This window comes from Cucurbita maxima, unplaced genomic scaffold, assembly GCF_002738345.1.
Source record: "Cucurbita maxima cultivar Rimu unplaced genomic scaffold, Cmax_1.0 Cma_Scf00010, whole genome shotgun sequence".
NCBI classification, from domain to species: domain Eukaryota; kingdom Viridiplantae; phylum Streptophyta; class Magnoliopsida; order Cucurbitales; family Cucurbitaceae; genus Cucurbita; species Cucurbita maxima.
In genome coordinates this window covers 3,906,759-3,919,082 of record NW_019272026.1, presented here as the reverse complement: position 1 = coordinate 3,919,082, position 12,324 = coordinate 3,906,759, and the positions used below count along the sequence as shown (strand labels likewise).

At 38.0% G+C, this 12,324-nt stretch overlaps 2 protein-coding genes across 6 annotated transcripts; one reads left to right on the top strand and one right to left on the bottom strand.

Moving 5' to 3' along the window:
• The first annotated feature begins 2,680 nt into the window (after positions 1 to 2,680).
• Positions 2,681 to 6,560, top strand: LOC111485111 (probable galactinol--sucrose galactosyltransferase 6). 4 transcript variants are annotated; one of them, XM_023131831.1, is made up of 7 exons: positions 2,681 to 2,834; positions 2,950 to 2,999; positions 3,110 to 4,503; positions 4,593 to 4,802; positions 5,438 to 5,572; positions 5,771 to 6,188; positions 6,219 to 6,560. In XM_023131831.1, the coding sequence occupies exons 1-7, from the start codon at positions 2,696 to 2,698 to the stop codon at positions 6,435 to 6,437; spliced, it is 2,565 nt and encodes an 854-aa protein (XP_022987599.1). In that variant the 5' UTR covers positions 2,681 to 2,695; the 3' UTR covers positions 6,438 to 6,560. The 4 variants fall into 4 exon arrangements, with proteins under 4 accessions (XP_022987599.1, XP_022987598.1, XP_022987600.1 ...); XM_023131830.1 differs by having other exon boundaries at positions 5,771 to 6,560; XM_023131833.1 differs by having other exon boundaries at positions 2,794 to 2,834; positions 2,943 to 2,999; positions 5,771 to 6,560.
• Positions 6,561 to 7,178: 618 nt separating this feature from the next.
• LOC111485122 (zinc finger BED domain-containing protein DAYSLEEPER-like) lies at positions 7,179 to 11,212 on the bottom strand. 2 transcript variants are annotated; one of them, XM_023131854.1, is made up of 2 exons: positions 10,953 to 11,212; positions 7,179 to 9,613 (listed from the first exon to the last, which is right to left on the bottom strand). In XM_023131854.1, the coding sequence occupies exon 2, from the start codon at positions 9,590 to 9,592 to the stop codon at positions 7,445 to 7,447; it is 2,148 nt and encodes a 715-aa protein (XP_022987622.1). In that variant the 5' UTR covers positions 9,593 to 9,613; positions 10,953 to 11,212; the 3' UTR covers positions 7,179 to 7,444. The 2 variants fall into 2 exon arrangements, with proteins under 2 accessions (XP_022987622.1, XP_022987621.1); XM_023131853.1 differs by lacking the exon at positions 10,953 to 11,212 and adding an exon at positions 10,166 to 10,877.
• Between the last annotated feature and the right edge of the window lie 1,112 nt (positions 11,213 to 12,324).

The window sequence follows — 12,324 nt, the reverse complement described above, 5'->3', positions numbered from 1 at the left end:
ACGCTAGGTCTCTAAATGAGTAGATTGTCAAGTCCCATATCTGTTTGGGAAGGAGGGTAAAAATCTCTTTATAACAAACACATTTTTTAACTGCGAGACAAGCCGTAACAAGCAAAAATATATCGTATATAGAGTGTGTGTGGAAGAGGATAATAAAAAATGATTGGGAGGAGAGAGGGAAAGGGGGGAAAAAGTGGATATCATTATTGGAAGATAAAAAAAAAGGAAAAAGAAGGGGAGGGTTTGTCGTGGCATGATTGTCCAAGAATACAGGCTTTCAAATTGGCACCCAAAGTGACCCGTAGTGCCGACGAGCTGCCAATGGCCCAGCTTTTGGCCACGTAAAGTGGACTACTTTATGTGCCATCCATCATCGTCTCCTTCCAAAATCCCAATAATTTTCAAACTACCCTACAATTGTTATTGAAATTATGGGTCTTAGTATTTTTATTTTTTTTAATTTCTCTTTTTTTTTTTTCAAAATCGAAATTAGAAATATTGTCTAGCTCATACCCTTCTTAGATATAGTCTTTCAATAAATGACATTCAACCACACTCTATTAAGCTATTTAAAACTACAATATTGTAATAATAACAAAAAAAATTAAACATATAAATGGTAAAATTAATTATTAAATGTTTAATATTTAAATTCATTAAACACTGCTTTCTATTTATATGAAATAAAATTAAAAATTTCATGTGCACGTAATGAATAAATAAATAAATATAGACCACATATTATAACCCTCTTTCATTTAAAATAAATTCTCTCATAAATGAATATGAACCGCTAAAAAGTTCTCTTTTGTTGATATGACTATTCATGTACGATCTTATATTAATAGGAACGACGTTTCCTTTATTAAAAGGGCAAGATTCCTTTACTTTTATGAAAATTCTTCAAAAAAAAAAAAAAAAAAAGGTTAAATTTTAACTTTTTATTAAAAGTATATTCAATAATCGAGAGAAATCACATGGGGGCGTAATAACATATGCAATAATAATAATAAAAATAAAATTAATATACATGAACTTTAATAGAAATATTGGCTAATTCATATTTTAAATACTACCTCGAGACTAGCGAAAGATGGCTTCATTTTTTGTATAGTCTATACCATAGGTTAATTTTATTAATACATTATATTATATCCAAATATGTCTTCCCACTTAAACGGTAATCCATCCAATTTCATTTGGATCATTCCTTTCACAAAATAAATAAATAAATAAATAAATAAATAAAAATCATTCCAATCATTATTATAACCTTTTTCACAAAAATTATATATATATATATATATAAAAGTTTATAATAACAAAATTTCATAAAAATGGGTACAGAATCAAATATTGTCGTACTACGTGTTACATTTAAGATCCATATTAAAGCATCTTTTTTCTCTTTATGCAAACACTATAAAAGCAATATTTATTTAAACTATTATGATGCGGAATCCAAATTTGAATAATAATAATAATAAATGATGCATTAACTTTTGTTCTTGTAAATCATATGATAATTAAATAATATTAGTTACGTAGTTATTCAATAATTAATTAGTTTTTGGGTTTGTTTGAAAATTTAAGATTTTAATATTTAAAAAGTATTTTTACACTTATTTTTCATAATTTTTTTTTTAATGTTTTCATAATTAAAAAATTATCGAGTGTCAATAATTGGAATTTATAATAATATTTTATTAAGAATTATATAATTTCACACGCGACAACTTTAATTAAAGCTAATATCCTATGATTGAATCGTGCACAACAAGGGAATTCGAAATTTGAAATTCGAAAAAGACACAAACACATTATGACTAATATATATATTGTAAAATAAGTAGAAAATTTCCCAACCACAAGTAAACGTGTACATCTCAATAGCCACGTGGATGGGCCACGTAAGAGATTTAGAAATTATGTAGTGCCCATTTGGCTCCTGACCCATGATTGCTTGGTCGTGTGGCATTTTCCCTCATTATATTTAAAAAAGATCACCTTATTATATGAAAAAGAAGAAGCTTGGTTAGTGAAATGTTGCGATCATTTTTACGATGGTATGGTTGTACGAAAATAAAGGAAAAACTATCGACTGTTCTTTCACCCGGTAAATTAAATATTTAATTTTAAAGCTGTATTAAAGTTGTTACTGTAGGTATGATGTGACATTTTTATACAATTTTTGTTATTAAAGTTTTTGTTCGAAATTATCTCTTACTCATGTTTGTTTGAAATTTAAATGAGTTTAAAAAAATTAATAATTGATGAGTAAAATATCTGATCTGTCCGATGACGTGGAAATCAGGAAGTGCAATACGGGTACGGCCAAAAATTCGTCCAAAAAAACAACAAAATATGAGTACGTGGTGACAGGTCAGCACATTTAATTATTAAAACGACAGTACCTTACACTAATTGGAGCACACTGTAACGAGTATGAGAGAGCGTAATAAAATTCAGAATCCCATATTCTTGGTATCATCCACGTGTCGGGATTCGTGTCAGATTTGACGGAAACACCCGTGAACGCCCTGTGACTTTAGTAGATCAACGTGGCACCACCATCGGCCGTTGGAATGAGCAATTTAGCAGGGCAGGTATTTTGCGCCGTTGGATATTTGTGTGAAAAGAAGAAGCGTGAGCTCATTGGAAGACGAAAAGGCTAAGAAGCAGTACGTTGCCAGACATGGCGTTAAATCCATGGATTTTTAATTCGCCAACTCTCACTATAAATACGTCGCGTTTCTTCCTTCCATTTGCAGTTCCATGGTTCATTTCTTCTGATTTCATTCTACAAAGAGCAACTAAGAAAATTCCTGCTTCTGGTAATATATTTTCCGTCGTTCTTTAACTTGTTCTTCTTTTTGTTTGGTTCCATAGAAAATAAATCGGTTTTTCCCTCAACTGATGTTGAATTTTCCATCTCCTTTCATATCTTAGAATTTTCGTATATTACGCCGAGACGGCGTTTGTCGGTGAAAGCCTTTAAGGTAGATTGATTGACGAACTCTGAACTGGATAAATAAGTTCATAACATACTTTTTTTCGGATTTTTCGTATCTGTAATCTGATATTAGATGGTACAAATCTGAAAATCTAGGAACGCCGGGAAAATAATCAAACAAGAAACTCAAACGAAACAGAACTAGAAAGAGAGTTAAAAACCAAAGAAATGACGATCAAACCGGCGGTGCGGATCTCTGAACGTAAGCTCATCGTGAAAGACCGTACGATCCTGACGGGAGTACCTGATAATGTTATCGCGACGTCCGGTTCGTCGTCTGGACCGGTGGAAGGGGTTTTCCTCGGGGCGGTTTTCGAGGAGGAGCAGAGTCGGCAGGTGGTTCCGTTGGGAACCTTGCGGGATGTCCGATTCATGGCGTGTTTTCGGTTCAAGTTATGGTGGATGGCCCAAATGATGGGCGATAAAGGGAAGGAGATTCCGTTAGAGACGCAATTTCTGTTACTGGAGACGAAGGATGGGTCCCACCTGGAATCGGACGATGGAAATGAAGAGAATCAAATCATTTACACAGTGTTTCTCCCTCTGATCGAAGGATCTTTCCGAGCCTGTCTCCAAGGCAACGGACAAGACGAACTCGAGCTTTGCCTAGAAAGTGGTGATGCAGACACCAAAGCGTCGTCGTTTACACACTCTGTGTTCATCCACGCCGGAACCGATCCGTTCGACGCCATCGCCGACGCGATGAAAGCCGTAAAACTCCACCTCAACACCTTCCGATTGCGGCAAGAGAAGAAACTGCCTGCAATCGTTGATTATTTTGGATGGTGTACATGGGATGCCTTCTATCAGGAGGTTACTCAAGATGGCGTTGAGGCCGGACTGAAGTCTCTCTCGGATGGCGGAGCGCCGCCGAAATTCGTGATCATCGACGACGGATGGCAATCAGTCGCCGGAGATCCAGAGGAGGAGAACGAGGAAGGAGGCGAGAAACAACCGAAGCAGCCGCCATTGCAAAGGCTAACAGCGATCAGAGAGAACTCGAAGTTCCAGAACAAGGAGGATCCGAAGGAAGGAATTAAGAACATAGTAAGCATCGCTAAAAACAAGTACGGATTAAAGTATGTGTATGTATGGCACGCGATTACTGGTTATTGGGGAGGACTACGCCCTGGCGTCAAGGATATGGAGGAATACGGATCGTTGATGCAGTATCCGAAGGTATCCAAAGGTGTTTTTGAGAATGAGCCGCTATGGAAGACCGACGCGTTGGCTTTGCAAGGATTGGGGCTGATGAATCCTAAAAGCGTTTACAAATTTTACAATGAACTTCACAGTTACCTCGCCTCTGCCGGAGTCGACGGAGTCAAAGTTGACGCACAGTGCATATTGGAGACTCTCGGCGCCGGGTTTGGTGGCCGAGTCGAGTTGACCCGGCAGTACCACCAGGCTCTGGACGCGTCGGTGGCTAGAAATTTTGCAGACAACGGCATTATTGCTTGTATGAGCCACAATACAGATGCTCTATACTGGTAAGTGAACTAGAATTCTCAATTTCTTGGTGACTAATTCCGAATGAGAGTGAAACCATTTTGATGTTGGTGGTTTTGTTTAATTTCAGTGCGAAACAGACGGCGGTTGTGAGAGCTTCCGATGACTTCTTCCCGCGAGATCCGGTGTCGCATACGATTCACATAGCAGCAGTGGCTTACAACAGCGTTTTTCTTGGAGAGATTATGCTGCCTGATTGGGACATGTTTCATTCCCTTCATCCTGCCGCTGAGTACCACGCTTCAGCTCGGGCGATCAGCGGTGGCCCTGTTTATGTCAGGTAATCATAGTTGTTTCTAGCCATGGTCGACAGAAATAATTAAAATAATATTTGCTTTTATAATTTTTATACCATCAAAATTAAATTTAAGTGGTTGAGATTTGAAGTATGTTCTAAGTAGAGACATGAAATTTCAAAGCCCTTATTATACAGAATTATTTGAGTTTAAAGATAAGGTAAGGTGCTAGTGAGACATCTATTATAAGTAAGACATCTATTATTAGAGGTCAATAGTCTTATCAGGAAGACATCTATTATATTCTTCTATTCGTTAAAGTTATGTGATAAGACAACTTTAAAAGATTGAGTTTCCAATAAGATCAGATTCTACTTGGTACAAGAAAATATTATAAGTTCAGGGATCGATTACTTTTATCAGTAATGCATTGAAGTTTTTTTTTTTTTTTTTTTTTTTTTTTTTTTTTTTTTTTTTTTCCTTGAAAGAATCTATTATATTCTTCCAACCCATTAAATTTGAGTTATAACTGATGAGGTAAAAACAATCTTTTAAATTTAGGGCCAATAGCTTGATCATAGGAACTATTTAAAGTTCATTGAAGTACAAAACTGGATAAGTTTAGGACTAAATTTACGTTTTCAACATGTTAATCGTGATGTTACATTTTTCCCATCAGTGATGCTCCGGGGAATCACAACTTCGAGCTTCTGAAGAAATTAGTGCTACCTGACGGCTCAGTGCTCAGAGCACGCTTGCCTGGACGGCCAACACGGGACTGTTTATTCTCAGATCCAGCACGAGATGGAGTTAGGTGGGTGTTTTTGATTTGGATTTGAATACCCTTTCTATTTTTTCCATCACTTTTTGGGACATTTTTCTCCCCACAGTTTGATGGAGTTGAGTGGGTGTCGTTGGTTTGGATTTGAATGCCCTTTTTTGGGACTTTTCTTTTTCTTTTTTGTCGTTTTGGTACCTTTTCTGACTTTGAAATTTGAATCACATTCTTCAGCCTGCTGAAGATATGGAATTTGAACAAATTCACTGGGGTGGTTGGCATCTATAATTGCCAAGGCGCCGCCTGGAACAGTCGAGAAAGAAAGAACACTTTTCATGACACCAACTCTGATGCCCTCACCGGCTACGTCAAAGGACGCGACGTTCACGCCATTTCTGAAGTTGCGGCGGATTCCGATTGGAATGGCGACTGTGCATTCTACCGCAATCTCTCTGGGGAGCTCGTCACTCTTCCTTACAATTCAGCACTTCCCGTTTCTCTTAAAGTCCTCGCCTTCGACGTCTTCACCATTACCCCGATCAAAGTTTTGGCACCTGGCTTCACCTTTGCTCCCATCGGACTCATCGACATGTTCAATGCCGGCGGTGCAATCGACGGGTTGAAATACGAAGTGAAAGTTGGGTCTGAGCTTACGGAGGGAACCGAGGCTTCCGGAGGCCAGTCGGAGAACCGGAGCTCCGAGTTGGTCGGAATTGTTCACTTGGAAGTGAAAGGGTGCGGGAGGTTTGGTGCGTACTCGTCGGCAAAGCCACGGCGGTGCACGGTGGATTCGAGCGAAGTGGAGTTTGGTTACGAGTCTGAGTCTGGTTTGGTGACTTTCGGAATAGACAAATTACCGAAAGGTGATCTTAAAGTTCACGATGTTAAAATTGAGCTATGAATTTTATGGATGGGTTCAGATGGTATGATTAGGTGCCGGTTATAGGCTTCCCTTTGTTGTGGGCTGGAGAATCTTGTAATATTATGTGTGGATTGGAATCTAAAATAACTCTCCTTCCTTATCTATGAGGTGCAAACTACAAACATTGTCTCAGTAACTTCAAAGTAAAACATATCATATTAGCTATAGAGCAATGTGGGCTTCATCATTTGATTACCAGGTTTCAAAGGGAATACTTAATTTTTAAAATTTGAAAAAAATATTCTAAATGATCAATGAGTTAAAATTGACTCAATAATTGATCGGTTGCAATTTTAAATCCCATGATAAGTGTCTCTTTTCTTCCCTTGTCTGGTGTTTTTTCCTCCCACTCTGCCCCTTTTTTAACTTCTCCACCCGTGTCTACACGAACGGGTTCGTTCACGAAACGAACAACTATGCCTGACACATAATCTCAAATCAATTAAAAAAAAGTTCACTGTCATTGTTTGTCAACCTGCGGTTGCCAGCCACAACAGCCTTGAAGACGATAAATAACGAGCCCTTTCTCGGGTTTTCATATCCTGTAGGCTATAACCTAATCAGTGATTCTGTGGTCAATTTATTTGTAAGAACACAAATATTGAAGTAGGAGCTTAAATAATCGACCCATGGTAAGAGAAAAAATGTTTGAACTGTAGAGAAGCAAGTAATGGCATGTCCTGTAATCTGACAGAATAATTCTACTAAACCCAAATGAAATATGTTCAAACAAGCATGTGATAAATATAGATAGAATAGCTCAATAATGTACCGCAATTTATGTACAAGGTGTACCAAACTGCTTCCTAGAATGTAATACATATGATCACAGAGTTCAGTCTATTCTAGTATCTAATTTCAAGGATGAATTACACAATTGTCTTAAATGGTACAACAAATGTTAACCTAATGGCAAAGTAGAACCCCTAAGAGAGATGTCACATAGCAACTTATGGACAAGAAAGCCAAACAGATCTAAACAGAGACTAATATTCCATCCTTACCAAGGCATTAGAGACTTCGGTTAGTCCACACTGCATCCAGTCCTTGGAACATATCATCGCTTCTGCGGTCTCGGGACGCAGGGAGCTGCGATACTGATCCATTTTCTTCCTTCTGGTAATAAATACGGAGTCGGGAGTAAGGGTAGAAACTGGAATAGACAAGATATCACGAGCCATCTTCGAAAGAGTAGGGTACTTGAACTTGTTCAATTTCCACCATCCCAATAGATCGAAGTCTTGCACACGAGGTAACAAAGAATCTTCCAAATATCGATCGAGCTCGGACTTCATCTGTTGGCTGGTGGTCTCCATAATGTAGACATCAAAATCTGAAAATCCGTTGTCTGACAGAAGGTTTCCCTGAGAATCTTCTGCCTTCATGTTGCCATCAGCACTTCCATCTTCAGCATAGGTTGGGGTTAAGGGTAGAGGCAGCGCCACATATTCCTCAAAGAGCTCATGAATTCCATCATCAACAACCTTGATGTATGCAGGAGCTTCTTCACCATAAACTTTGGTGAAACTAAACTCAACAAGCTTCATCTTGAACCGAGGATCCATCACGACAGCAGCTGCCAGGACTATGCTGCAATCTTTCCAATATTTATCGACCTTTTCTAGCATCATTTTACTGAGGCTGCTTGTGAAGGGATCCTCGCTCGTAACTGCCCGAGCCAATTCGGAATGAATTCTACATACTTCGTGAAAGACGGTAATGGCAGATGGGTGAGATGTTGTGGTAAGGATATTTGCTGCATCAAAAAGAAGTTTCAGGTATGTGCAGAGAATATCGACCAACTTCCAATCTTCCATTGATGGAGCTTCCCTATAATCAGGATCAGAGGTATCCAAACAGGAAAATACTTCTTTCATCTCAGAGGCAGCCACCAACATATGGTAAGTTGTATTCCATTGCATTTGATCATCAAGAACGAGATTTCTCTCACTAGGCACTTGAAGTTGTTGCTTAAGCTCTAAAAACTTTTCCTCATGAGAATCTGAAGTTGTCACATATTTCACGCTGTCCCGAATTTTCCTTATCGTATTTTCTCCTGCACCTAATACATCTTTTGCGATGTCGCCTAAAGTCAAGGCAATACAACTTCCAACTAAAAACTGACCATTGAGAATAAGGGGGTTTTTTATGGCAATTAGGGGCCTGAGATTGTCAAGGGCAGCTTCATTCTGTATTTGATTAAATGTAAGAGAGAATAACTTCCCTTCTAATGTCCAATCAGAGAGACACGCAGCAACGGCATGGCTAAGTGCAGTAGGCGATTCTGGATATGGTTCCATTATTACATTCAAAACACGTCTGTGCAACTTCCACTCGCTATCAATAAAACTGCCCATAATAAACACATAACCTACTGATCGACTAGAATGCCACATGTCAAGGGTAAGGCATATACGTCCAGGGATGGCTTCTATAAACTTGCTTAGATTTTGCTTCTCCATTAAATATGTTCCAACACAATCCCCTTGAACAGTGTTGAAGCTCACCATGTTGAATCGAGGCTGAAGGTTCTTGACAAATGATATAAATCCAGGATGCTCAACCATGTGAAGAGGATAGTCATGCATGATAACCATTCGGGCAATGTCTTGACGGCAACGATCGTGATCAAACATAACATAAGGTGAACTAGAAGTTCTATACCGCCTTTTAGGTGTCTCACTGACAGTACTACCTCTTGAAGGTGAGGTATATGTAGCCACCAACTGATTCTTGTCCTGACTACGCAAAAGTGCAGAGCAAGTTCCTTTGGCAATGTGCCGCTTCAAATGGCTGGTGCCAGCAACTTTTGATCCTGTACTATATGCAAAACTTTGCTTGCATTGCTTACAGTACGCCCGTCTGCAATCAGGACTCACGGACTCTATAGTGAAGTGTTCCCAGACAATAGACTTCTTTTTCCTCCTCTTGTTAGGCTGTGTTTCCACCAAAGCTAGTTCATTATGTCCATCTGGTGATCCCAGCTTTCCTGTATCAGGAGTTTCCATTAATTCGTCTTCAGGAGTACCCATGTTTTCCCCATTTGGAGTCATCATATTATGGTCTTCATCATGATGAATCACCATGATCTCTTTGCCCGAACTTGCCATGTTTTCTTCATCAGGAGTTGCCATTTCGTCTGGGAAAATAATTTCCTGTGCAAAAAAGAAATAAAATTAAACAAAGATCTAAGGCACATATCCTTAGAGTGTTAACATTTCTAAAACTCCAAATAAGGCAGAAATATGACAACAATTTGAATAAGTTAAAGTGATAGAATATGTGTTTATCTTGCTTGACTCGTGGATCAGCAGGCGTCAATCCTAACAATGAATGCTTCTTTATCAAACAAATTAAATGTGGTGCTAAGAACAGCGATACAAGCTAAACCCAGCCAAGGAATCATCAAAGACATTATCAACGAATTTTCGCCCTCAAATCTAAGCAAGGCGATGAATATATTATTTGAATAGACGAAGCACATCGGAGCGATAAAAGAAAAAGGAGAAAACTTCATCCCAGCTCGCAAACTAAATTAATGCAAACGATTAAGATCGCCGTATTTGTTTTTTCATAGAACAAAAAAAAAAAACCCATCTGCCCATTTGTCATATTGCGAAGTTGGTAAAACGTTGGCAGAAAAGGAATCGAATAGCTACAATTGTAAGTCGGGCTCGAACCCATGAAACAAATTAAAGACAGAATACCATTTTTCCGAACCCAGGAAGAAAAGGGAACCGAAGAAGATTTGTCTCCATCCTCATTTTGATCAGATTTGTGAAAACCCCCAAAAAGCCCAACCGATGGGGTCAGATTTTGACATATAGCTTGAGAGAGGCGCGAGGAGGAGGGTTCTTAATCTATGAAACCCTTTAAAGAAAGGGGGAAACGATGAACGAACTCCAAACCCGAAAATGGGCTTGGTTTGGGCCCACTAAAAAATCGGGTTAAATTGGAATGAAAAGACATTCGGCCCACCTAGAAGGCATCTTCAAAATTGGGAGATTCCAGTTTCCAACCAAATAATGGAGTCCACATGGATGAATCGCGAGGCTAAAATAGGCAATATTGAAAAAAATATCTATGGTGGGCTGGGAACAGTAGTCGAACCAGACGAGTTTTCAGATCTAGGGTTTGAAGAGGATTTGGGCATTTCAAGCCCAGCAACCAAGGTTTAATGTGAAAAACCCACGAAACGGAAAATTTCGAACAGAGAATCATCCAAACACAAACAGAGATCAAAATTCCAGAACTCAAAACTTCACCGGACCAACAAATAAAAACAGAAGAAATGAATTGCCGCTATTTCCCACCCAAAATTTCCCATCCCGATATCATCAGAAAGAAACGAAAACACAAAATTCCGAATTCAACAACTCCAGAAATCGAGATTCCATCAAACTGAAAGTAAAGAAAGTAACCGAAAAGAGGGAAAATATAATCTTCTTCGTCGATTTCAAAATCATCTCATCCCAAAAAGAGCTCGGATTTTACCCGTGGTTTCGAAAGAGATCCAAGAAGGCTAGGAGATCCACGAAGAGAAACGAGCTGGCCTGGCCAGGCTTGAATTCCGGTCCGGTAGCCGATGGAGCCTGAAAATTTTGCAGCGAAAGAGAGAGAATCGGAGATTGGGCTTCAAAAAAACCCGAGTTGGTAATTGGACCTTAGTTTAGCACAGAGGGACACGGTTTGGTAGATTAGGGATTCGAAGAAGACTTTCCTTCTTTCACCTTTTTTTTAATTTTGGGCACTGGACTTCGGGCAGCTCGGTCCATCGGCCTTATTTTACTTTTTTCTTTTTTTCTTTTAATGCTAATAAATATATTTTCATTTATATATTCTTCCTTCTCTAAACTGGACCCGAAAGCCCACAACTGCCTTCTCCTTTGGGCCGGTACACAAACGGGCCCACCAAATATTATGGACTACTTATTAAGTAGGCCCCACTTCGGCTAGGCCCATATGCCCCAGATTTAGCACCGATCCAAAGGTCCATATTATGTCTCTGATATGGTCGGATAAATCCAACCCGTTGGATAAAAAAAAAACACGTATTTCTAAATTTTAAAATGTATACCTATTTGTTTCATAATTATAAATATATATAATGATCTTAATAACATTTAATTTTGTGTTCAATTAATTAAATTTTATTCAAATTCATAAAACATGTTTAATAATTTCTTAAATTGAGATTTGAATTTGTTTTAATATTGTCACGTCATATTTGTCAAGTTTAGAGTTCTATTAAACCGTAAGTTTCAAACCTATTTCCATACATAATTTTCTAAATTGGTTTCTTAAATTCATACCACAAATTCACGTCTCATAAATTTAAATTACTTAACCCGCTCTAATTAAACTCGTTCAATTTTATAATTAAAACATAATGTATGATTCTGGTATGGAGCTTAGAGAATGATACAGAATGAGGAATAATATATTTTATTTTGGGTACTTTCTTAGAAAGAATGGTGGTTGCATTTCTTCTTTTAAACATTTGATTACAAACAAAGTCTTTATTTATTTGTTTATTATTTATTGTCATGTCTTTTGTGTGTGTCTATAATATATATATACATATATATATGTATATATATTTGAAAGAAAGCCAAGAAAAAAGGGATTTGGATCAATGGTGGAAGGCAAGTGATGAATTGGAAACGGGAGAGGTTTTTATTGGTTGAATAAAAATAAGTAAATAAATAAATAAATAAATAAATAAATAAAGGTTGAATAACAGTTGTTAGGCATGTGTGTTTGGTAGATAGTGTCAGTAATATACATAATGTGACAAAACAAATACATGCATTTCCATGCAACTGTCCCCACCATTTCACACGTGCGCACCTACAACCCTCCAATC